The sequence below is a fragment of the Leuresthes tenuis genome, unplaced genomic scaffold (assembly GCF_036924035.1).
Source record: "Leuresthes tenuis unplaced genomic scaffold, fLeuTen1.0.hap1 SCAF_4, whole genome shotgun sequence".
In the NCBI taxonomy this organism is placed as follows: Eukaryota; Metazoa; Chordata; class Actinopteri; order Atheriniformes; family Atherinopsidae; genus Leuresthes; species Leuresthes tenuis.
In genome coordinates this window covers 27,496,225-27,521,930 of record NW_027325358.1, presented here as the reverse complement: position 1 = coordinate 27,521,930, position 25,706 = coordinate 27,496,225, and the positions used below count along the sequence as shown (strand labels likewise).

The 25,706-nt window shown below is 38.7% G+C and overlaps 1 protein-coding gene across 1 annotated transcript in view; it reads left to right on the top strand.

The window, feature by feature from the left end:
• LOC140304744 (inactive rhomboid protein 2-like) overlaps positions 1 to 25,706 on the top strand; it is a 33,839-nt gene that overhangs the window by 314 nt on the left and 7,819 nt on the right. The window contains exons 2-17 of the mRNA XM_072383508.1: positions 15,188 to 15,337; positions 18,682 to 18,833; positions 19,189 to 19,372; positions 19,634 to 19,855; positions 20,273 to 20,401; positions 20,602 to 20,711; positions 21,162 to 21,380; positions 21,702 to 21,813; positions 22,175 to 22,249; positions 22,907 to 23,068; positions 23,285 to 23,370; positions 23,554 to 23,617; positions 23,786 to 23,880; positions 23,991 to 24,066; positions 24,156 to 24,256; positions 24,773 to 24,926. Of these exons, the coding sequence (XP_072239609.1) occupies positions 15,200 to 15,337; positions 18,682 to 18,833; positions 19,189 to 19,372; positions 19,634 to 19,855; positions 20,273 to 20,401; positions 20,602 to 20,711; positions 21,162 to 21,380; positions 21,702 to 21,813; positions 22,175 to 22,249; positions 22,907 to 23,068; positions 23,285 to 23,370; positions 23,554 to 23,617; positions 23,786 to 23,880; positions 23,991 to 24,066; positions 24,156 to 24,256; positions 24,773 to 24,926 (2,079 nt within the window). The 5' untranslated portion in view covers positions 15,188 to 15,199. The remainder of the gene's footprint in view (positions 1 to 15,187; positions 15,338 to 18,681; positions 18,834 to 19,188; positions 19,373 to 19,633; positions 19,856 to 20,272; positions 20,402 to 20,601; positions 20,712 to 21,161; positions 21,381 to 21,701; positions 21,814 to 22,174; positions 22,250 to 22,906; positions 23,069 to 23,284; positions 23,371 to 23,553; positions 23,618 to 23,785; positions 23,881 to 23,990; positions 24,067 to 24,155; positions 24,257 to 24,772; positions 24,927 to 25,706) is intronic.

The following is a 25,706-nucleotide window of genomic DNA, read 5'->3' as shown; positions in this document are numbered from 1 at the left end:
GTTGTTAACAGTCATGTTGGCTTAAAACTGCCATTTTCATCTACCGTAAAACTAGCTGCCGACAGCATGCCTCAGCAAGCCCTTTGTTGCTTTACCCGCCGAGGCAAATGCACAAGAGCAGTTATTCATCTACCGATATCTCTCTGAAGTAATTCATAGGCGCCATGTGTTGTAACATTGATTTGGAGCAAGCGTTACACCCCTGCCATCTGTTTTCTAAGAATGCAGAAGGCGGTGTTATCCATGAAAGACGAAACGCTGTGAAACTGACATTTTTTGCTAGAATCATGACACAATTAAAAGTCAAAATCTCAACTACAGCGTACAAGTTATGTATGCCATAACTGAGATTTTGGTAACCTAAAGCCATATTTATTGAAAAGGTATTTCAAGTTGTCAGTAGCTACAATAGTGACAGTTTTTTGAGGATGTCTCGGTTTTTGGATAGAAGTATGCGAAGGAGTGATCAAAACAGTTGATTAGTGGAGTTGACATCTAAACAGTGCGTGAAATAGTGAGTGTAGTGTTTCTCAGTGCAATTCACTTTCCTTTTCTTTTCTTTTATTCAAAATGAGAACGTAGTGTACTTCATCTTCATCCACCACTATCATAGCGTGGTTCCACTTACTGTACAAATGTGGGTGTGATGTGGGTGGTTATGTCAAAACCATCACTACATAACTGCTGTCTTATCATTTTTACGAGTACTCACGAATATGTTGGCTGTCTGTGATTGGTTCAGCCAGTTTATGGGGTTTTAATTAATGGTCTGTCTAGTTCAGAATTCAACTCGGCAAGAATGAACATTTACAGTACAATTGAACGGTATGCTAATATGAACTGAAAAAGCTGCTGCTGCAGGGTGTCATCTACTATGTGTGTCTGTGTGCCCCGTGAGTGGCTTTTCTTTCACGCTGTGTTGTACTCTTTGTTTTTCATTGCATGTAAAATTGGACCCGTGGCATATGATTTTATTGTGTGTAAATGCTCAGTTGGGTGAGTGCCAAGTTCACAGCACATTGTTGCATTGGTGCTGTTGAAAGTAACTGCTGCCGGTGGAGCACAGTGCCAACGATTAGTGAAACTGGAAGAAATGACAGCTAGTCTTGTTCGTGTGCTGTTCTCGGTTTATGAAATCAAATGTAGTTTTATGGCCAGTTTTTAGCTGCTTTGATAGAAACTGATTACGGTGTGCATGTAAACCGGCTTCTGTTTCAGTGTCTCCAAGCAGTTTGGCCACCTCCAACGTCTGTGTTCAATTGATGTTTCATAGATCACAAATTTGTTCAATTTCTATTCCTCTGCACTTGACAGATGAAAATGTGGACAGTCAAAGTCCCTGCTGCAGGCATTATGAAGCTTTTATTATACCAAACCAAAGAGCAAATCAATGTTTTGCGAAACGTTTTAGTGTGGCAGACGCTCTTTCTAGTTTGACATTCCAGATCATCCTAGATTTCCTCCAGTCAATTAAGAACTGATATGCTCTGATAACATCTTTCTAAGGCAAACCAATGTACATGATCAGAGACTCTCCCCCATCGTTGCTAGCGGAGGCTAGCCTGTGCCTCCTGTTCACAGAAAGTATCACTGACACGTTGAAACAGTGAGTTGTGTAGCACAAAGCTTAGAAAAATCAATCTGTGAGAATATTTGCAACATTACCGTGCCTCTGAGGTGCTCTGTTGGACAAAAACATATATCCAAACAGCAATTTTTAGGTAGTGAGTGCAAATGATCTGATGCCACTGGACTCTTCCGCCATTGCTTCATGTTTGTATTGATGGCAAATTGTTGATTGTGATCCTTTAGATTGCAGGTTGTCGTGTTGAAAACTCTTCTTTCCCGAAGCTCTCTGATGCCTTAATTTGCTGAACATGGAATGTGGTTAATGGGCTTCTCGCCCACCCAGGACTGTGTACTCTGTAATGTATAGTGGGACTGCCACATCTTCCCACTTTGTGTGGCTCGCACACGTCTCAGCTAATGTACTGTAAATGACCAGTTGCTGGATTGATGATGGACAGTTAAAGAATGTTAACATATCACACAACCCTTTGTCGCTGTAAAACAGCCGTTTTGATATGTCGGTTAATTTTTAGGCACATGCTTTAGGATAAGTAGTGGAACTCTGTCGTTTTTAGTTTTCATACTAAAGTTTTGTCTTACAGTATTTCAGTATTCTTGTGGGAACTCAGACTTCTCCCCTCAGTATTTTTCAGCATTCCTTCATCTTAGCTTTACCTAGAGGGCATTTAAACCAGTTTCACTAACTTCATAGATTGAAACTCTTTATATTGTACTGTTGTTCTCTGTAAAATGTATCCTCTTTGGTCAGCTGACCATGCATCTGTGAACCAGATATTGCTCCATCATGTTAACTTTCTGCAGTTGTGAAAGCAGTGCAGAAAAAAGGAAATTCAGTCTGTAAGCACAGATGAGAAGATGATTGTTGTGCAGCAATTATCCACACAACAGATGCATCTCTGTGGTTGAACTGGCATGTTGTTTGCACAAGTTCTGCACCTGTCACAATGATAATGGATCTTATTTTATTTTCACAGCAGCTTGTCTCTGAAAGGTGTAGGGTACCCCCTAGATAGGCCATCGGTCAACCAGGAGCAATCATTAAATTATTAAGGTTTACATTATGTATCATGTCTGTCAATTATAATTAGCAGGCAAGCTCTGTCTTAATTCTAAAAAGACATGTTTAGACTTCCCTTTTTAGCTTCATATGGTTAAACCTGTTTTATACTGTGAGGCATTCTTAGTCATGTCCAAATGGGGTCACTTAGTTCTTGTTCTTGTCCCATAACCTGTTACGACCTTAGGCACCTGTTGAAAACCTTCAGGCTTAGACACCCTCCTAAAAACCCAGGGCTTTTTGAAAAGAAAAAGAAAAAAATAGCCAAACATAACTGTATTTATTTCTTTATTTGCCATTATTTGACCATTAAATATTTCATTAAGATTAAAAAAAAATGTTCACGTCCTGTTCAGGAAAACTGAAGAAAGACTTAACACAATGCAACCATGCAGACATGTGACAGGCTCTTGGAACAGATAGCGGGAATAAATCCTGAGAACGAGTACCATGGCTTTTTGAGCCTTTTTGAACAATGTTGGACCATTGAGGAGGAAGCAGTCTAAGAGCAGCCTTGTAAATAGGAACATGCGAATTATTGAATCAACAACAACTGAGAACAACAAAAAATGTTTGCTGATGTTTTTGAACTAATTGCTGAATGTAAATGACACAAGATATTATTATTCATTACAATTCCAACATATAAGCTTTCAGATTATCAGTGTTCAAAAAAACCTTTGCAGCCTTTTGATGCAGGAAGAAAAAAAACATTTTCAGTTATTGCATTTGGACCTTACGGTAATCTGTATTAAAATAGAAAAAGTCTTGTGTAGTATGTTATGAAAATAGTTCCATAATTTAACCCATGCTCACGTCACATAGCAAGTAAACGTCAAATACAGTTTGACATATTGGTATTTTGTTTTTATTTTTTCAAGTAACAAAATCACCTTTCATAATCGAGCTGAATATGGGCGAGTAATATCCAGCCATCAGTAGAAATGTTGTCACACAGAGAACTAATAAAAAAAAAATGGAACTGTTGATGTTGAAGGTGGTTGGTTGATTCATTAACCTTATAAGTAGACATTTGGGACGTTCTAGGCTTTTCCGCTTGCATTATGGGTATTTCACCCTGTCGCACTTCTCTCCTCTTGGACCTTCCCTTCCAATATCTTATCTGTTTTTAGCTGAGATGCCAAAGCCCACCCAGGAAAAGTGCCTTTTTTTTTCTTTTTCTTTTTTTAATACCACCCCATTTCAGGAAAAGGCATATCAAGCCTTGGGCTCAGCTGTTGAGTTTATTTTTCCTGCATTCCAATGCCAGCCATTATCACTCATTATCTCAAAATATCAGAAGACTCCGGAAATGCTTCAAAGTTTAGCCTTGTTAACTTTAAAAGGTTTTGTGGATACCAGACTTAGCTGTATAACTCCTAACAATACAGAGAGATATTTGCTCCTCTTTTTTCTTGTCTTGTCTTTTCTATTCTTCTGAAACATTGTGAAAGTAAATTTCCCTTTACATTTCCTGCCAGTTTGTAATGGACAGAATGTACTTACTCATGTTCCATCTGGCACTGCATTTAATTTCTGACTGTGAGTGAGACGTAATCTATTTCAGTTTGAAAATGCAAGCTGGGTTACATGTTTTTCCCCCGATGAATTCCTTTGGTTGGCAGTTTTGGTGGCAGATTGTAAGATTCTAGTATAATGTGTCTGTCTTGTTTACTATGTGCACATACTGTATGAACATTAGTCATGAAAGTCGCATGTTAAGGATTCCAAGGAACTCTTGAACTAAGAAGAAAATTGTTACGAGAAGCACTGACTAGTAGCTATGCAAGTTTGGGCATGCAAGGCTGTTGGAAAAAGGTGCAGCACTTTTTTCTTTTCTTTATTTTAATTGATGGCTGAATGTCTTTCCAAGTAGGATACCTTGAATGTATGTTCTCTAAATAGTTTAAAAGGCAACAATAGATTGTATTCAGTCACTTAACTGCAATCATTCCCAGAAGAAGGGTAATGAGATGTGTATAGTTTCATTAATAGTCATCAACCTGGCGATATGAAGATTGTGAATAACGAATGAGGGGGCAGTTTCAGTTGTTGTTTCGACTGTCTCAAAACACATTCACACTACTGAAGAATACACACTCCCACGTCCTCTGTTTTTTTTTTTCAACCTCTGCTCAGTTATGAGCCGCTTTTTACCTTCACATCTAGACAGACTGATGCAGACTTGCTGTCAAATTTTTAGGAAGTCAAATATGGGCTTATTCAGAGGATATAGTTTCACTGAACCCATAAAGGTTTTGACTGTCCTGACAAGGTCTTGTTAAATGAGAGCGCTAATTTTCATTCTGGGGCTATTGTGCAAATTGGCTGCTGGCCGATGTACTGTGTGGCTCTTTCTCACTGTGTCCCTTCTGGTCATCCATTAACAGCATGTGATCTGTTTGTGGAGACAGAGGGAGAGTACAGTTGCCACTGTACAGTTCTTTTGAATTGCTGATTGCTGGGTTGAGTATTTAAATACAGGAAAAGTCCAACATTTCTCAAAAATAAAGCATGTTAACCCTTGAGGTGATTGTCGCTGTAGACATGCACTGCTCATGTTGAGGGATAAAGATTTAATTTGATTCTAGTTTTATTTATATAGTGCCAAATCACAACAAATGTTATTTCAAGGCATTTCAAAGATGCAGTCCAATTCAAGCCAGTTATTATCCAAACAAATCAAATTTGTCAATTTCCAAGTTAGTCCAATTCATACAATGCTAGTTAAAATTATTCAGAGGATATCTCGAGTCTGATGGAAAACTCAACTCTGACGCAATATAATAGCCCATGATTAACGAAAATATACTGATATCAGCACAAGAAGGCAATTAAACACAAAAGGCAATTCAGGGAAAATTATCTTAATTAAACATCAAACGAAATTAAGCTGTGCATTACTTAAAAATAAAGGGATGCTGCCGTTGTAGCGGGCGGATTTGCCTGCAGTTATAACATGAATAAACGATTATTAGACTAAAATACTGAAATATGTTTAATAAATTAAAAGCCTATTATTTGAAATATTACTGTTTTTAGATGATACGCCATGTTTGTAGTTGAGCTGTGATAAGCAAACTGTTGTTTGCTAATTTTTTCCGCCATCTATTTTGGTAAAATTCTGCCACACTGCTGATGTCTTTGACATGGATGATAGAGGAGGACTCACTGTAAATGAAACGCTCAAAACAAAAATAAATATTCAGCAAACCATCGGACGTTGAATAACGTGGGACGTTGTTCAATCTACCTGCCTGTGTTGGGTTGGGCTAATCCAAAAAAGGGGAAAACAAGAGGAAGTGTTCTCTGAAGACAGGCTGTTGCCTGTGATACAGGGGTGCTCTGAAAACATCCCCATTAGCACTTGGTATTTTCCTCCTGATTAAATTAACCGTAGACTATATGAAATGAACACAGCAAAAAATCGACCAATCAGAATTTTGTTCGACCCAGAACGTATCGACCAATAAGTCGACCAGTCAACTAGGACTTTCCAGCCCCAGTGAACAGATGTTATTAAATTTATGAAGCTATGTTATTATGACAAATGTTGGAATATGGAAATATGTTATTTTATGTTTAGTAAATGGGATGTAAAGTACTGGGGCTCTAGACCTGTTATTAATTTCTTAAAGAATACTCAAAGCCCTTTTTATATGACTTGCCATACTTTCCTGAGGTCTTTGTGTCATGTCTGTGACATGCCGTGGTCAAAATATGATAGACAATAATATTTCTCTTTTAGAAATAATGTTACAGCTCTTTTCCTTGCAACTTTTGTTATGGTGTGGATTGTGCAAGGGCCAAACAACATATGTACATACTTCTTGACTGGTAGTTTTATACCCAAATACTTACATTTCCATCCTCCGCAGTTTGGTCATGGACAGCTGGTGCTTATCACTCTTTTAGGAACAATCCCAATGCGAGTCGTGTGTTGAACTGGTCGAGGTTTTTAAACACATAACTACAGACAGGAAGGCTGAAGTGAGGAAGGAGTTAGTAGGTAGCTTGTTATTACCCCATCAATGTCAGTCCGTTCCTCTTTGTTTTATTTTTAGTGATTTGATGTGAAGAATGACTTACATGGGCTACTTTCAACCAAAGTTTGTGTCTCTAATTACGGAGGGCGGGGGATTCAGTGGCAAATTCTTAATCAGGATTTCCAACTTCTAACTGGTAAAAAATTAAAGATGACTATTGGTCTATTGGTCTCATTTCCTGCTCTGGTTTAAAATATTAAACAAACCACTGACAAAGTCTTATTGGCTCATTTCTCTCATATATAAAGTGAACTGTTGGCTGCTGACGAGAAGTTGCTGTTTACAGCAAAACAAGAACAAAAGAGTTTGAACTTTCATTTGAATGTACAGTAAATGCAGCATGATTTGACCTTTAAGCCGAGAGGAAATAAAGATGAGGATGCTGGTCATCGATACTTGTCAGTTTACCAGGGGACTCAGGACACAGATGCAGGGTCGTGTGGGTTCCAAGAGGGTTTTTATTATTTAAATGCAGCACACAGGGCACAGCAATGCAGGGCGATCTCCTGGCAGCGCAAAAGGAAAAGGCTATGAAAAAACCTAAGCGCTGTCCTCAGAAACTAAGCGGAGGAAGAGCGCAGCTATGAAAGTTACAAACATAAAACTCTCCAACTGGGAGGAAAACAAAAAGCTATGAACGCTTAACAAAACAAAGACACGCTCTTCAAACGAAGCAGAATAAAACAAAAGACGCACTCTTAACAAAACAGAGGCTCTATTAACTTTAACAACAACTAAAGCTCTCCTTTAACGGAGGCGACTATGAATGGTAACAACGAAAAATCACTCCTTGCAAACGGAGGAAAACAAAGCTATGAAACTTACCGTGTTAATAAATAAACTAAGGCTATGGGTAAGAATAAATTACTAAACAAGAAAGCACTGGAACTGTGGATCGTGGAACAAGACGAAGGGCTGGTAATGACGCTCACGTTTAGAGACAACATACTGGCACAAGACAAGGGAAACGCAGACTATTTGAACACATGAGGGACCAAGGGGAACAAGTAGAAACACTTGTGAATCAGGGAAGACAATGAGACACCTGACACGGGAAGAAGGGCAAGATACCTGAAACGAGAGGAGAAGGTCAGTGATTTCAACATAAAACAGGAAATGACGAGACATGGAACAGAATATACACCGTGACAATACTGAGTTGTGACGTTCAGTTGGATTCAGCAATGCTTCCATTAAGTGATATTAGTGCAATCTAAATTATTTTTGGAGATATGCTATTGTTATATATAGATAACAAAATGAAATAAAGATCAGTATAGCAGAGAGAGGCATGTCAGGGATTTTTTAGAGATTGCATGAATGGATCAGGGTGTTGATTCTGCAGCTTGGCAGCAACTCAGCTGATTTTAGCTGTTTTTACTGAACTACTCAGTAAATAACATGATTTTTAGACCTAAGGGGTCCTGAACAATCTTTTTTTTTTCTTTTTTCGTTTTGGAGTTTGAGTTGGTAATGACTTTATCAACCAAATATTTGCTACATACACAAAATAACTGATATAGTTGATATTTGGCTTCCACTATATACAAGTATATTGATATACAAATGAACTCTTGAATTCTTTGATCTGGGTTTGTGTCGATGGCAGTCAGCCTACTGACAGGTGAACCTAACTATTGCTCAGAATACGGACAACAGAAGAATAAATTAACATAAAAAGTTTCACAGCGGTTTGAGCAAATTAAAGAATGCTAGTCGGAAAAAAAATGTAGTGACAGTCAACAGTTCATGGTCCAAGTTTTACAGACTAACATGTCAGGATCGGAGCCAATTAATTTTAATTATGAAATTATTACAAAACCTATAGTAATTAATTTCTCACTGTACTGATACCTTATAATATTATTGACAATTGGCTTCTAATTACTTCAGCATGTGAAATGATACAGGCGGTGATGCATAATGTGAAGTTTGTCTCTTAAGTTGAATCAGTTAATGCACATGGTTTATAAACAGTTGCAGAAACTTTAAACAGAGTTTACAGAGGAAGAAGCATCTAAAACTTGGTTAGTCTTTAGGGGAACTGCTGAAGATGTCATCTGAGAATCAGTTCCTCAATTTGTCTTCAAGAGTTAGTCTTAAAAAAGCACTTTCCGTAACAGCAGCTGTTTATACTGTTCACTCTTAAGATAAAATAATTTTCCAACCTCTCTGTTAGATTTCCAGCACTGTTGTGGACTCTTTGTCTTTTGGTCAATTCTGTGATTCCTGTAGGTCAAGAAAGTGTGAAAAACTAAACTTTCAAAACTCTGTAACAAATGCTGTTGCTCAACATTGTGTGAAACTGAACTCTTGATTGCCACACATCTGTCTGTCCCAAGCGCCATCAGGTCATACCTTTAAAGATCATTGCCTAACTGTTAATGATGACGGTGACAAAGATCCAAAAATAAGTGGCGAGAAAGAAGAGAAATGCCTTGTTCAGGGTTATGACTCCTGATGTGGTCAAGTGTTATGTGTACTGTCAGAATAACTTCAAGTTACTGTATTAATACTTTATGACAAACACCAGGTCAGCATAATATAAGTTCCCAAAAACAGCTTCACCTTTTCGCTCACTTCAAATGAATATTTCTCTCACTTTGTTCCCTCATCACTCCTCTCTAGTGGAGGTAAAATATAGTTGCTAAATGCTTTCAGATGATTTATTAAGCAATAACTCACAAGGCTGACTGTTGAGTGAAGAATAGATGGAAAAAACCTTGCTCAGTTTGTATTTGTAATGAATATTCATTGCCTTCTGTTATGATTATGCACTTCTCTGCATTTAGTCAGTAGTCAAGTCAAGTTTCCCCCTTTGTCCGCCTGTTTACAGCAGTTCTCAGTTGCATAAGCATTCACTGGTCGGGGCAAGCAATTGTGGTAACCTTTGCAGTTGTCAATAATGCTATTTTTCGCTCATGAGGTAGATGTAAACCTTGCTTGACCGCTATGAGTTACTCTGCCAGATCATATGAATGCTAAAAATGGAAACACTTTAGAAACACTTTTTTTCCTCCACACAGTAAGCTGCAAAAGCATGTTGGTTTTTTTTTTGTTTTTTTTTATCCTGTGATGCCTCGTTGTGTAGATTATCAACCATTCCCCTGATTGAGATGTTTGAAAAATACCCAAAATGCACTCATATAAAAGGCCAAGGTCTTAAGAAGCTGGCCATGCAGTCTTCAGTTAAGCTAACTCCACCAGCAGTGCAGTTGGCCCAAGTGTGAGTAGGCAGCTGCTGTAAAGAGTGAATGTGGCTGAAGATGAAACATGATATCTCCTTCTCACAACTGAATGCAGGTTATACATGTTGTTTACAAGATGGCGTGAAGAGTGGTGTGTTCTCTGCACTTTTGTAGCCTGTTTGTAGCCTGAAACTGCACAATAACGCAGGTCTCCAGGTTTGTAGAGGATAATTCTGCCTCCTGCAAATACACATATATAGACATGCTTCAATGGTGTGGCCTCTCTCAGGGGGAATAGACTGAACCATAGTTACCCACTCTCAGAGGAGCATGTGACATCACTACACCAGGGGATGAATTCGCTAACACACATGCAGACAGTACTGCAGATTGATAATGACGAACATTAGATCCAAGAGAGGCGAAGGGATCTTTATACACCACAAGGACGATTCATTAGTTGTCTAATAGCTCTAAGACTTACGGTGTTAAAGGGGAACTCCGGTATTTTAAACCTAGACCTTATTTCTGTCATGATATACGTTTATCTACTCACCGAAGACAGTTTGGCGCGAAAGTTGGCGTCCTTCGGAAGATATTTAGATAACTCGTGATCCATATAACGGAGTGAATGGGGGGAAAAAACGATGCAGCCTCTAAATAAGTCATTATCTGTCTTTATTTCACCAATACTTTAAGCCGAATGAATGAACGAACGTGGACTATAGCTCTGTTAGCTCATAGGTGATGTTATGTGGTTCTGCTGCAGGCCATGTGCTGTGCCCATCCACACTGTCAGCTGCTGGATTCTTGCTGAAAGGGGCGTGGTTACCAGCTGCTATAGGTACTGACACAGCTTTTATCGACTGTGCTAAAAAGAGGGGACTCTAAAGGAAAGTTGGAATGAAAGAAGTGCATGGTATTTTGATCCGTTTGATTGATATCCTCCAGAATTTTCATGATTTGTTCAGATGAAAATTTTAAACTTAAAACTTACTGTCATATCCTATTTAGAAAGAGTTTATTTTTTTAAACCCTAACAAATGAGCCACACTTGCTCTGTCTTTCTTAATCTTACTGCCATGAACATTAATATCTACTGGTGCTACCAACTGAGGCTTGTCCAGTCTTGGATGAGCTCCTGGGTTGTCACACACTGCTTCTGCACTTTGGCTTCGTATTTGTGAAGAGGATAATGACCTGGTATAAAATGTTGTTAATTTGAGGTTGTATTAACCTGATTTTAAGATCTGGGAAGGATCACATTTAAAAAAAAAAAACTATTATTATGTCCTGATATGCAGAACTATAGAACTGACAGAGGATGTAATCTTTTTCACATGATTGTAGATGTTCATTCAATTCCGTTCAGTTGAATTATTTTCGATAGTGCCAAATCACAACAACTGTCAGTTCAAGGATACAGTTTGATTCAAGCCAATTATAATCCAAATAATTTTAATACAATCATAGTCCAATTCAATTGAATAAATTTAAACCACATGGGTCTTCTTCATACAATGCCAATTTAAACAAAGTTACCTTGATAAGGAAACCAGCCGATTGCATCAAAACATCTCTTCGAGTCATCCCCCTGTCCTGAGCATGCGCAAGATGAAGAGAAAAAAACTCTCTTTTTCATTTACACACTCCAATTTGCAAATTTACATAAAGTTCATATAACAAAATAAAGCAGTGTCAATTGTGTCTTTCATGAGTTTAGAATTTTCTCTTTAAAAGACCCTAATAAGTAGAGATAAGAGTACTCAAAAACTATCAGATAGATGCGCAGTATTATGAAAAGTATGTTATGGTTCTGAAAGCCTTATGCAGAATGTGAGGATTTGTTGTGCTGTGTTGTATGCTGGAAATACTGGCCAACACCTTTGTTGAAGACCATTGTTGCCCATTTTGGAATTTGTTGTGTTTGGCTAAAAATGGTCAAATCTCATGGTGAGATATGACAGTATTGTGCTGAAATCTGATGCCTTGGAAAATCAAACCCCTGGTTGTTGCCATATTTTTTAAAGTAAACTAATGATAACATTTCCAGATAGATTCATCCTTGTGTTAATTAGTGGATTTATTTTAGTATATTCATAATAAATGTGTCATAATAACTAACGGAAATTTTAAAACTCATTGAAAAGATTTTCTGTTTAACTACATGTTTAACATTTGGTTATGAGGATTTGAAATGGATTAATGTAGTTTTAGAGGCTGGTACTTAAGTTTGAGCGTAGAAACACTAACCTGAATTTAGAGTTCAGTGTCTGCACAGACAAAAGACTTGGAATATGGCATTCAGCTGACCCAACATCAACTTTGCTTTCTCAGTCTCTCTTATACTTTAATATTTTTAGATTGCATGTCAACACATGCTGAGAATCCAGGATTTCATATTTCAGACACTACCCCTGTAACATTTCACCTACTTACACTCAGTGGTTATTGGCAGTCCAGCTGGATAGTAGGTTTTAACCAGGTCTTGTTTCATTACATGCCAATTATTTTATCTGTTCCTTCATCCATCTGCAGAGCAAAATGCTTGTCTTGTAACTTCTCATTTAGCTGCTCCTCATTATCTTTTGACAGGACATAAACGTGCCTTGAAATAGCATTGTTTAACAGACGAAGACTCTTTAGATTACTGGCTGCTTCTTCACCAATCATAGCTAAAACCATATGAATACTTTCTACTCTGGAAATCTCTATATATTACTTTGTAGGATGTCAGTTGAGCATTCAATGGGACAGATGCTGTTTTAGGGAAGCAACTGTTTTGTACAACACTTTCTGAAGAAATCAATTGGCTCCTCTTTCAGTTCAGGATGAGAAGTCTCCAAGTAACATTGTAGCTTGTTCAGCTTCATACTGTCACATACTGATATTTTGAGACATATGACACACTGTGGTCTTTCTTTATTACTCACCGTTGTACAGATGAAGCTCAGTGCAAGGTATGCCTCGTCATATTTTTCTGTTTTTCTTTTAGTTGCTGCCTTACATTTGCCTGATTGTGCTTTCACAAAAACCTGTCCATGGTTTGTTAGCAGTGCAAAATGTATATTTTATTTAGCCTGGCTGCCCCCCAGTTATTTGCTGTTATCTTGCCTCTGGAGAATGCAGTCTGTAGTATATTCCCATGAGTTTTCTTTTGTGGATCCTAACAAATGCGTCTCCAGTATCTACATCGACTGTGGTCAGCACCAGTCTCTCTGCCACTAGAGCACTCTATCCATTAGCCAAATTCCTTGCTATTTCATTATCTAAGTGGGTGGGTTCCAGCCTCTACCCAAGGCTCCCCTGAACTCCTGGCTGGACTTCCAGTAACCTCCACTCTTGTCTCAAGAGGAATTAATCAAGTATTCTGCCCAGCCTTAAATTATTTAACTTATCTAATTGAAAACAACGTTGGCAGAATTGTAACGTACACCCTTGCTAGCATAAAGGTATTGTAGAAATTGTGTTCTCGAGGCATGGGACATAGTGTCAGGGATATTATGGGGAGCCCTGTCCAACCAGTTCTCAGCTCTGTAGTGGAAACTAGGCTATTAAATGAACTGGTGTCAGATTTCTGTACTGCTGCCATTCCTGTCGCAGACACCCTTAGCCTCGCATTGATCTTATAAACCACAACTGCAGGACAACACTGAAGGCTTTCAAGACCGTAATAGATGTGTTGGCCAAGGCTTGTTGATTTTATAGGTTCATATCTGCAGCGGCTTTGATTTCTTTTGAAATGTTCAACATAATGCCATAATGCAGTCTGAGCTCCAGGAATAGACTGGCTGCTTGCTCCACTGTTGGCTGTGATTGGTAAAGTCTGGAAGATGAAGATAAGTAAGTTTGACATTAATATTCTGTCCCTGAGCAGACAGAGGAATGAGTCTTAGTATATCTGCTTAGTTACAGCTTAACTGTGGAGAGGGTTTTTGCAATTATTTGTGTTCAAATCGGTACAATATGTATACACATCATGCAGTTCTTTAAGTGTGATTATTGTTGTAAACACCGATGCAAAGGCAAAATTGTCTTGACAGGAGTCATTCTGCAGGAAATGAGATAATATGTTTTCTATTGTGTGTACAATGTTTTAGTAAAAAGCTGATCATATTCTGAGGATTTCCACTTTATATTGGAATGCAGAAGTAGAACAAGCTTCACCAAGTAGAAATCTATGACATGCAGTCAATAAAAATTAATAAATTAAAACTATTTACAAAGTAAAGGGAGTAAAAGGATATAGGTCACTAACACAGGGAGGGTAAAAGACAAATGGAGCTCACTATTGATTGCTGTCATCTGATGTCTTGGATGTCATTCCGAGCTGGTCAGTTTCTTTTAAATTAGACGCTCTAATACATGGATGGCTACATGATCTATTTTTTTTCTCTTCTTTTCTTTTCTTATTGGCCAATACCTTGGCATGAGCTGTCTTATGGTCTTGAGAGGGTGTCACTATATAAGGGTATAGAAAGTGTAATTCTTGGTCGACTGAAACCCTGAAATTTTGACAAAAAATCGACTAATTGGGGGGGGGGGTGCCTGCAGTTATAAAACGAATAAATATTACCGTTTTTAGATGATACGCCATGTTAATAGTTGAGCTGGGATATGCAAACTGTTGTTTGCAAATTTTGCATTCGACTTTTTCCCCGCCATCTATTTTGGTAAAATTCTGCCACACGCCGATGTCTTTGACATGGATGGTAGAGGAGGACTCACTGTAAATGAAATGCTCAAAATAAAAATAAATATTCAGCAAACCACCGGACGTTGAATAACGTGGGACGTTGTTCAATCTACCTGTCTGTGTTGGGTTGGGCTAATCCAAAAAAGGGGGGTGTTCTCTGAAAACACCCCCATTAGCACTTGGTACCTTCCTACTGATGAAATTCAACATGGACTGTATGAAATCAACACGGCAAAAAATTTACCAATCAGAATTATGGTCGACCCAGAACATATTGACGAATAAGTCGACCAGTCGACTAGAACTTTACAGTCCTACATAGTTGTTTGTCTCTTTTGTCTCTGTGTGGCCCTGTGATGGACTGGTGACTGGTCCAGGGTGTACCCTGCCCCTCGCTCCATATGGGGGTGAAAAAATCTGAAACTGAAAAAGAATATATATATGTATAGATATATATTCTTTTTCAGTTTCATACTTGTATTAATTTTATATTTGTGTGTATATATATATATTTATATGTATACACACACACACACACATTACATTCCCTGTAGATAATATTTGTATTTCATGTAACGCAACCCATTTTCTGCTTTTTTTTCTTCTCCAGCACTCTAACAGGATGGAATCTCAGGTAGGGGAGGAGCCGCCTCCAAATGGAGGCCGAACAGATAGTCGTCTGAAGAGCAAGAAACCTCCCAGCCTTATGATAGCCATCCCTCCACCGGAATACATGATGTCCACTGATCACGCCAAACAGGTAGGCTGATCGTTTTGATAATTTGTATCACTGCTCGACCTTGTGGGATAGACTTAAAGGCCAGGCAGGTCAACACATATTTAGTGAATATTAGGTCCCTCATTTCTCACAGAATTCAGTGTGATGTAACTTTGATACATGAAATCCTAATGCTCTCTAATAGAGCTGGGCGATATGGACCAGAATTCATATCCTGGTATTTCTGGACTGAATGGCGGTGTGCGATGTATACGGTTATTTTATACAAATTGAGCTGCCACACAAATTAATAGAATTTAAATTGAATTAGCATAATATATTATGTAAATTATTTAAAGACTGTATTAAACTTAAAACAAAGATTCCCTTGCTACTTTGCCATTAACTTTTGCCCATAATCAGATTTTTGCCTATTATTTTTACATCAGAAGCAAAAGAATGTGTTAATTTTCCTCCTTCACTCACAGTCACATCAGCTGCTTCTCCTGCATGCACTGAACTTCTGCGAAGCAGAAAGGTACAGAGAGGAATAATTAAGATTTGTTCAAAAGCTTGCTTCAGTTTTTGGTTTGTGATTTACAAAAAAAATGCTATATGTGTCTGACGATATCTAAACGGCACCATGTCTAGTTGGCGATGCTGCAACCCTACAAACGTTCCTCCTGTTGTCATATTTTATATTCGGTGGGACCGATGTAACATGCAAGAGAGACAGGGAGAAGGGCAGAGCTGGATTGAAGTGTTTCACAGAGCTCTGCTTTAGTAGATTTCACTATTTAAGCTTCACTAAAATGGTTTGCCAAATATATTCAGACGGAACTATGTACTTTAAAGTTCTACGGCTAGGCAACCATGAAATTTTAATCTGGTGTAAACCTAGTTAACAGAGAGCTGTAGCTTTGTTGGGCAGTAAGACGTGAGGGAGAAGGCATGTTTTTCTTGCAGCATTCTTCCACAGAATTTAGGCACTTTTTCGTCTAAGAAGTAGCTACAGGAAAGGGTGGTTACTTTTTTGGGAAGAAAAAAAAGTTACAGGCAAGTCCAGCTCAGCGTGTTGCTTAGAAACACGGAGGGAGAGCTCGGGGCAAGGCTGCACCGCTAGGAGAAAAACACATGGGGAGCTTCACAGGAGACACACACAACATTAGATTCTATCGGTATAAACAGTATTGTCTGATTTCAAACCACCTTTTAAAAAATACTGATAGAAATTAAGAGAATGATGTGCTAACCAACCATGGAGAAGCCAACCTTGTATTCAGGATGTAGTGTTTTTTTAATTAGCAAACCTGAAAGAGTGCATTTTGGTTGTAATGAGTGTGAAGAACAACAGATGATATAACATATTCGAATACATGCTGTGCATTTATGTTCACTTCTGAAATTAGCCCTCCAGCCATACTCGCTGTATAGATCACGTTGATAACCCCACCCACACCGTTTCCTGTCCCCTCCCAATTTGATCACACCATTGAAAGATTTTAGCTTGAGTCCTCCATTCAAAGTGTCTATTTGTGTCAAACTTGATCTTTAACTGAGTCCTTACTTGTGAATGTTAACATGAATACTTTATGGTTGGTAACTATTATGAGTTTTTACATGAATGTGCAAATTTGTATTACAATTTTTAAAGTGTATTGTTTCTGAGTGCTTCACAATCAGGGTAGAATTCATAAATCAAAATACATATACCTGCATACATACACACATGGTTGCCTCTATAAAAACAAATATTACAACAACCATACACAAGCTTGAGTAAAATGTCAAGTGTTTGTTTTAGGGCACATGAACAAAGTAGACACAACAATAAGAACACTTATAGACAAGTAGAGAACTTATTAAAAGACCACCTATAGAAGTTAGTTTTTGGTAGAATAATTGTTTAAGACAGACCAGAGTCTGCAGATCTAATGAAATGAAGAATACTGTTCCAATTTTTATTAGCAAATACCTGAAAAAAAATAAAGATTTGGGACTGTCAACTAAAATATGTTAGAAACTTAGCTGCTGCACTCTGTATGAACTCACGTCGGCCTACGGCAGGAGATAACGAGGGGTGTGCAGTTGTGTAAACAAGAAAAAATTGAAGGCATGTATTTGAACTCTCAGGCATTTGGCTGAAGGTATTGGTTTCATGGCTGCAGCATTTCCCAGGTGAAGGAAACAGGATAGAGTGAGTTTAGTAATGCGTTACTAAGTGTTGATCCAAAACTATCCTGAGATTCTTTGACTTTGTCTTACATCCTACACACCAGGAGTAAGTTTTTCTGTATATAAATTGAGAGGGACACATGATACACACATACACATAATATGTCAGAACAGAGGCTAGGAGAAATTCCTGTTTGTGAGAATGAAGTTGCTGTAAGATGCTTCTTAGTAACAGCAGCTGTGTTATGAGATTGGCCACATTGATATTTAAAGTTAATAAGTAGCCAATGATAACATAACTATAACAACTATGAAGCGCACTTATCTTTCCAAATGTTTATTATTTTCCATTCCGGATCACTCGCATGGATTTTTTGCATTCTCTATCTCTTTGGATTCAGAGTTAGAATAAACGAGGACAAAGAAAATAGACTTTGGGCAGTTTAAAACACATTAATGGTTTAGTATGGTGTACCTGTTCCTCTGAATTTGCCATATGCTCTGACAAAGAGATATTTTGGAAAGCTGTCTTGCTGGTAATGTATGCAGGACCATGCTCATCCCCCTGTGAGCCCCATGTTTAGAGCACAAGCAATGGCTCTCAGCTACACAGAGCAGTCAGTATTCTGAATTTAACCGAGCATGTAACAGTTAAATTACCTTCTAAAGGGCAAGTAGAGTAATATGTATGTAAATATAGAGTGAGTTCATTCCTGTGCTGCAGCTTTGGGTTTTAGACATTCGGTCTGGTAGCTTTCTGTAAGCAAATCCAATTTTAAGTAAAAACAAAATTGGAGATGATATGCTGCATCAGATGTTTTGTTAATACTGAAAAAGCTACACTGCATGCACATTTGCAAATTAGAATTCCTTCTAGTGTGCTTTAATTTATACATTATTTGTGCAGCATATTTGTGAACATTCTTGTCCAAGCAACCTGAAGCACATTCTGAACATAAGCTCTTTTGGAAGTAGTTCAGTTGTTCCCTTTAGCTATGCTTCATTGCAGTGCAGAATCACTACAACCACATTATTCCAGTTAAGCACTGTAGCACTTACAGTAGTTTCATATGATTACTCGTTCTTGCTGTTGCAGCTTTATGTTAATATAATGTTATCCAACTGTATTTCTAACACTTGCAATTTTCCACTTTATATAGGAAATTCTTAATGTTACCATAGTTACATTATTTGTTCTTTCTTCGGATAAGCCACTGCGACCATCTCTGAAAAAAAGTGTGAGTCGTCAAGCTGCTGGTTCTACGTCAGAAAGTGTCAGTGGAACTGGAGATGGAGGCTTTCCAGCCAGAAACAGAAGAGCAAAGTTTGGTAGACAAACATCGCTCTCACAAAGCATCCGAAAGTAAGCTGTTGTTTTTCTCTCTCCTTTATGTTGCTTAATTTAGAACTTTATGGTGCCAGTCAACTAAGTCAGATCCAAAATCCATAAGGGGGATTCACCAAAATATGTTCCACTAAAAATGTAGAAGCTGCCTCTTAAGTTGAGAACCATTTAATGCCCATAATGAGAAGTATTATATATTTAATTTAACAGGACTATAAACTAACTGAAGACCATAAACTAACAAAGTGTTTTTGAATAGATAGTACCTTATTTTATAAGAAAGCAAGAGGGAAAAAAAAAGCATGTTCCCCTCCCTTTCACTTATTACTTTCTGTGTTATGTGTCAATGTGGCCACTATCTTTGCACCTGTAGGAATACAGCCCAGTGGTTTGGGGTGGGTGAGGACTGTGAGACAAAGCAGCAGATATGGCACAGGAAGAGCCTGCGCCACTGCAGTCAACGTTATGGCAAGCTGAAGGCCCAATATAGAGAACCTGAGACGGCCACCAGCATGGACCTGAGTCTGGACTCACCAGCTACCCACAAGATGCCCAAGGTATGCGACCATTAGAATGTCTGAGCATTGATTACCTCAGCCTCATGCTATCAAATACGCATTCATTCAGCATAAAAATGTTTAGATACAATTAGTTAGCTCTCTCAACTCGGCAAGGCATAAAAGTGAACGTTTAGAAATGACTCCTCTGCTAAGAATAATGCTTGAAAGGTAACTTTTAGAATGTATTGCAAGCAGTCAAGTTTGTGAGTGTAGCGGTGTAATAAATGCCTGATTGTGCCTGATCTCTGTTTTTGATAGATTGTAGACCCCCTGGCACGAGGGCGAGCTTTTCGTTGCCCTGATGACGTAGACAGTCGCTCCCCCAGAACACCCCACACCACACAGGGGGTTCCTTACACACCAGGGGTCACTTCACTCAGCTCTTTCACCAGCCAGCGTTCAGGATACAACCGCTTTCCAAGACGAAAGAGGGAATCTGTTGCTCGCATGAGCATCCGAGCTGCGTCTAACCTGCTGAGGGTGAGTGGGGTACCAGAAAACTGTGAATGTTAAAGATAACAGACGGGTGGTTGTTTCCCTGCTTAGACAGCAACCACAACTTTAACTGATAATGCTGATTGTGTTCATTCTCTGTAATAACAAAAACAGGGTTATGTGTAATCACGATTAATTTTATGGTGTGTAACAAATACCAGTATTATGAGCACAATGGTTTAGAATTTAACTCATTTTCCATATTCTAAGATCTGGACACATCAGAGACATTTGTTGTATGCTTTTTTTTTTCATTCAGGCAGTATTTCCCTTACTTTGTTTAGGAAAATTCATAAACTACAATACCTGTACTAAGATACATTTATGATAATAAAGATAACAATATGTGTATATATACACGCACGTGTTAGATCACTTGTTCTGTGGTGTGTTTGTTTACAGGGTCGAAGTGGCTTGGCAGGCTCTCAGACGGGTCGTAGTTTCCCCAGGCGAAGCTTTGCGCAGCCCAGCTGGATGGACGAGGACACGGTTGATTCTGCTGACACGTCTGTGTCACTGTTCTTCAGCAAGGTCAGCAGCCCTTCTTACTATCATCGTGTTGATGCTTTGATAAGTTCCATTTTTGCCTGTACTTTTCATGTTGAAGTATGGTCATTTTCTTACTTTCATTTTTGTCAGATCTCGAAACACATTATAAGATATCACATATGTATGCTTGCTGCTCATGTTTTTTTTCACCCTCTTTGACCCACACTACCTTTGCTACACAGGTTGATGCCCATGATGAGATGTACTCTATGACTGATGATGTATTTGAGTCACCTCCCATGTCTGCCTTCATTGCTCCCTGTGAGCAGCATGACCACAAGGTTCCCAGCCTGTGAGTAAACAGAAAATACTTTAGTGTTGAGTGCTGCTCAACTGAAATAACTTGACTAATTCTATGAGTGTGAGCATAGATGTTTGTCTGTACGTGGCCCTGTGATAGACTGGCATCCTGTCCAGGGTGTACCCTGCCTCTTGCCCAATGACAGCTCGGATAGGCTCCACCAGTCCATGTGTCTGCACCAGTCTGTCTCCCCCCCCCCCCCCCCCGCAACCATCAGTTTGATTAAGCCGGTATAGAAAATGGATGGATGTATGGATATAGGTAGAGCATTAAGTTTTAGAATATTGAACTTATTAAACTTATAATGTGAGAGTACATAAATGGAAATCACAAATTGTGCTTACAACTGAGCTCCAGTTGTAAACTGACCTCCCAGATGTTTGCCATTTTTCATCCTTCACTTTCTGTTTACCTGCTCACTTCTCCTCCTCCCAAACCTAGGACGGATGTATCTCGAATCTCCACGACGCCTGGGGCAGGGCCCGAAAAGAGTCATCCTCGTCGTGGTCGTCGCATTGCTTCCCAGGTCAAGCACTTTGCATTTGACAAACATAAGCGTCAGTATGGTATGGGCGTTGTGGGGAAGTGGCTGAACCGACACTATCGACGCAGCCTCAGCAGCAACGTCCAGAAGCAGCTGGATGACTTCCACAGCCACAGGTTGGAAAGACTAATGAATTATTTGCACATTTAATATAACTTACTTTTAGACCTCAAAGAGAGCAACCTAACAAGTGAAACAGCCTTCTTCTAATTTTTTAGATTTTTTTTACCTTTTAGGCTCGAGAGTAAAAAGTTAAATTAAATCTTTAAAGATATTGCAGGGGTTACAGTGAATGAAAGTTGTTGGGAGAATTATGTCTGACGCCATTTCTCACCTCTTTAATGTGATGCTTTACAAGACTGAAAACGCATATTAGCTTGAAAGGATTTCCACTGTTCAGTTGCTGTAAAGTGACTTTCTTTACTGTGTGGTTTCAGACCCTACTTTACCTACTGGATTACATTCGTCCATATAGTTATCACATTGCTGGCCTGCTGCACATATGGTTTTGCCCCTGTGGGATTTTCACAACACTCCACATCTGAATTGGTGAGTGAAGCTCCTTACTCAGAAAACAACTGGAGGTAGTATATCTGCTCATGAAGACTAAAAGGTTACACTATGGAACACTGTGCAGGAACTGGAACGTATTCATTGTTGCTTGAACACCATAATATATGTAGCATCAAAATGGATGCTAACAGCTTTTTGTGAAACTGATACTTGAGATTAGAAATTGATTCTGTTTGGACACACTTTTACCTACACTGTCAGTACATGTCTAAGAGCGTCAAATCTTAAAACTTCAAAACACTCAAATCTTTTCAATGCCTTTGTATCTTTTTTTCCCCCCATACTTTTCAGTCATCATTGACGCTGCTAAATTGTGTTGCTTTGTTGCCCTCTGTAGGTGCTGAAAAACAAAGGTATTTATGAAAGTGTCAAGTTCATCCAACAGGAGAACTTCTGGATTGGTCCTAGCTCTGTAAGTCTCTTGCTGGTCCCAGTTTAGTTCTTGTATGACACATTTCCACTCTCAACCTGCTATGACACGTTAGATGTTTATCTTGTCTGAAATCCAAATAACTGCTGCCTAAAATGAGCTGCTAAAATGAACATTACTCCAGATAAGGACAGTGTAGGGCACTCACTTTGGTCTGAAGTGTCATTATTGTGCAGCCTTATTGAGTGACACCACACATTTTTTTTATCATCTGATGGAAGGTTGCACCCTCTTAAGTCAGTGACTGTTTTTAAATAACTACCATCTTTCCGTCACATGCTGTTCTCGCCCAGTACTGCGGTTTTTCACCTCCCCACACACGTACATTTATTGTTTCCTATTTACAGCAAGTTACAAACCATTAAATATCAACAACCTTTTTTCTGTTACCTACTTTCAGCATATAAAGTTTCATTTAATGTAATATTAAAAGTCGTGTTGTAGGTCCAACTCAGACTTGTGTATTTTGATACAAAAAGAAAGAGGAAATGATAGAAGAGCCATTTCTGAATGTATAAAAAGAGGATCACAAGTTGTTTAAAGAAAAAATGACTTAACAAAGTGAAATTAGATTTTTTTGTAGATTACTTTGAGTTGCCACATTTATTAATCTTGACAATGCCTTCCTTTAATTTTCAGGAGGATCTGATCCACTTGGGTGCCAAATTTGCCCCCTGCATCCGTGAGGACATGCAGATAGTCAACCTCATCAAGAAGGCCAAAGACCTTGAAAGAGAGTCTGGATGTTGTATTCAGAATGACAACTCTGGATGTGTGCAGACACTCAGCACTGACTGCTCTGTATGTTACTATAGCTATATCATACATTATCTATGTACAAAACGTTACTGTGTGTGTCTAAGACATAAAGATAGTTATCATACATAAGTGTATGTAGGGCATGGTGTGTTGTGTGTATATGCACTGAATCCTGTTGCGTTTGTTGTAGAATGCCCATGTCATCCTATGAAATAAGAAAGATTATTGTGTGGTGAAGATTTGTATATCTTCATGCAGGAGACACTGGCAACCTTTATGAAATGGAACAATAAAGTCGTGGACATAGTAAGGTCTTCTGGATCTGTCTGTCATCAGGATCCCAGGTGATGATACGGATGAAATCATTGTGCTTGATTACAGTAAATGTTGGGCAGTTCAGAAACACCAAATACTTACAATGAAGTTGGTCATCATTCGGTCTTACAAAACAATGCTGTCTGCCAACACTGACTTGCTTCCTTCCTTTGTCTTGCTGTGTCACATGCTGTGTCACATGCTGTGACTAGAGTGTGTGAAGAGCCCGCCTCTGCAGAGCCTCATACGTGGCCAGATGACATCACCCAGTGGCCGGTGAGGGGACGCCACCAATAATTTAGAAATAAATCTCATAAATTACCATATAATTTTCCATTTAAAGAAAATGTTTTTTTTGTCTTGCTCTTCGTTTCAGAAGTGTACACAATGAAACATGATTGACACTAAAACATTGTGTGTTTCTAATCGCTTGTCCTTTGCCAGATATGCACATATCCCAAGAAGTGGAACCACACAGGCTACAGACACATGGACTGTAATATTAAGGGTCGGCCTTGCTGCATAGGAACTAAGGGCAGGTGATAAACATTTACTGATATCACTTTGCTTTGCTTTTTCATCATGTGCTTGCCCATTGCTCATTGCAGAGTCATCTGTAATAAAACTCAAATTTCATTTCTGCCTGTAGATGTGAGATCACAACCAGAGAGTATTGCACTTTCATGCATGGTTACTTCCATGAAGAGGCCACACTCTGCTCACAGGTAGTGTGTGTGCACTTGCATTACAAGTCTGTGTATGTATGTATTAGTTGCTGTTTTTGTATATTTCTAATGGTGCTAATTATCTGCAGGTCGACTGTCTCGATGATGTTTGTGGCTTGCTCCCCTTTCTCAACCCTGATGTTCCTGATCAGTTCTATCGCCTGTGGCTCTCCCTTTTCCTCCATGCTGGGTACACACTGCACTCTACAACAACATCCTACAATGAAGAGTTGATATTTCTCTTTTTGTTTTTGCTCACATTTAAATTGAGCTCTTGATTACAACTCTGCCTGTTTGTTTTCTGACTAATTAAATATCTCTTACTGCCATTGACAATCATTGAATTGTTAAAGTGTAGATGTAGCCATTGCTTTTCAATCCTGTAAAATTGCTGAATAGAAGTGACAAAATGTTTTAGATTCTGTAAAGAAATGTTATGAACCTCTTTAAGTTGTTCATTATGTTTGAATACTGGTGGAATCCCTGTGGACTAAAACCAAATGAAATGTTTATAAATTAGGCTCATAATCTTGTGAGCTGTTTAGTCACGTGAGGATTGTAATTGCAAATACAGGGCACAAGGGAAATCTCTCAGGTTCACAAAAAAAAAGCTTACTTCAAAAATGCTAACATGCTAAAATGCGTATTTTTTTCAGTAATTCATTGGTTGAAATGTGTCCCTCTGTTTATGGGTGTATGTGTGTAGGCTCTTGCACTGTGTGGTGTCAGTTATCTTCCAAATGACTATACTGAGAGACCTCGAGAAGCTGGCAGGTTGGGTCCGCATCTCCATCATTTACATCCTCAGTGGCATCACTGGGAACCTCGCTTCTGCCTTGTTCCTGCCCTACAAAGCTGAGGTGAGTTAATCGGCATACACACAAAACGTTGACATGCACACAGTCAGGTTTTAAGTGGCTGCTTAAAGGGGAACGCCGTTATTTTTAAACCTAGACCTTATTTCTGGCATGAAATACGTTTATCTACTCAATGAGAACAGTTTGGTGAAAGTCGGTGTCTTTCGGAAGATATTTAGATTCCTCGAGATCCGCGCATATCCGTATAACAGAGTGAACGGGGCAGCCTCTAAATAAGGCATTATCTCTCTTTATTTTGCCAATACTTTAAGACTAATGAATGAATGAACGTCTACTATTGCACTGTTAGCTCATAGCTGCTGTGTTGTTGTTATTGGCGGCTTGTAGAGGGGGGGCGTCGATGACGTCATCCCAATAGACAAGTGTGTAGAAAGCCGTCCATAAGCCCCGATAGCTGCCAATAACAACAACATTGCAGCTACGAACTAACAGTGCAATAGTATGCGTTCATTCATTCATTCTTCTTAAAGTATTGGTGAAATAACGAGAGATAATACCTTATTTAGAGGCTGCATCGTCTAAGCCCTGTTCACTCGGTTATATGGATCTCAAGGAATCTAAATATCTTCCGAAGGATGCCGACTTTCACCAAACTGCTCTTGGTGAGTAGATGAACGTATTTCATGCCAGAAATAAGGTCTAGGTTTAAAAATACCGGAGTTCCCTTTTAAGTTTTATTGTTAATAAGCGCATCACCTTATTAACAAATATTTCTTAAATTTCAGCACGGTCTGTTACACTGTTATTTTGCCTCCTGAATTT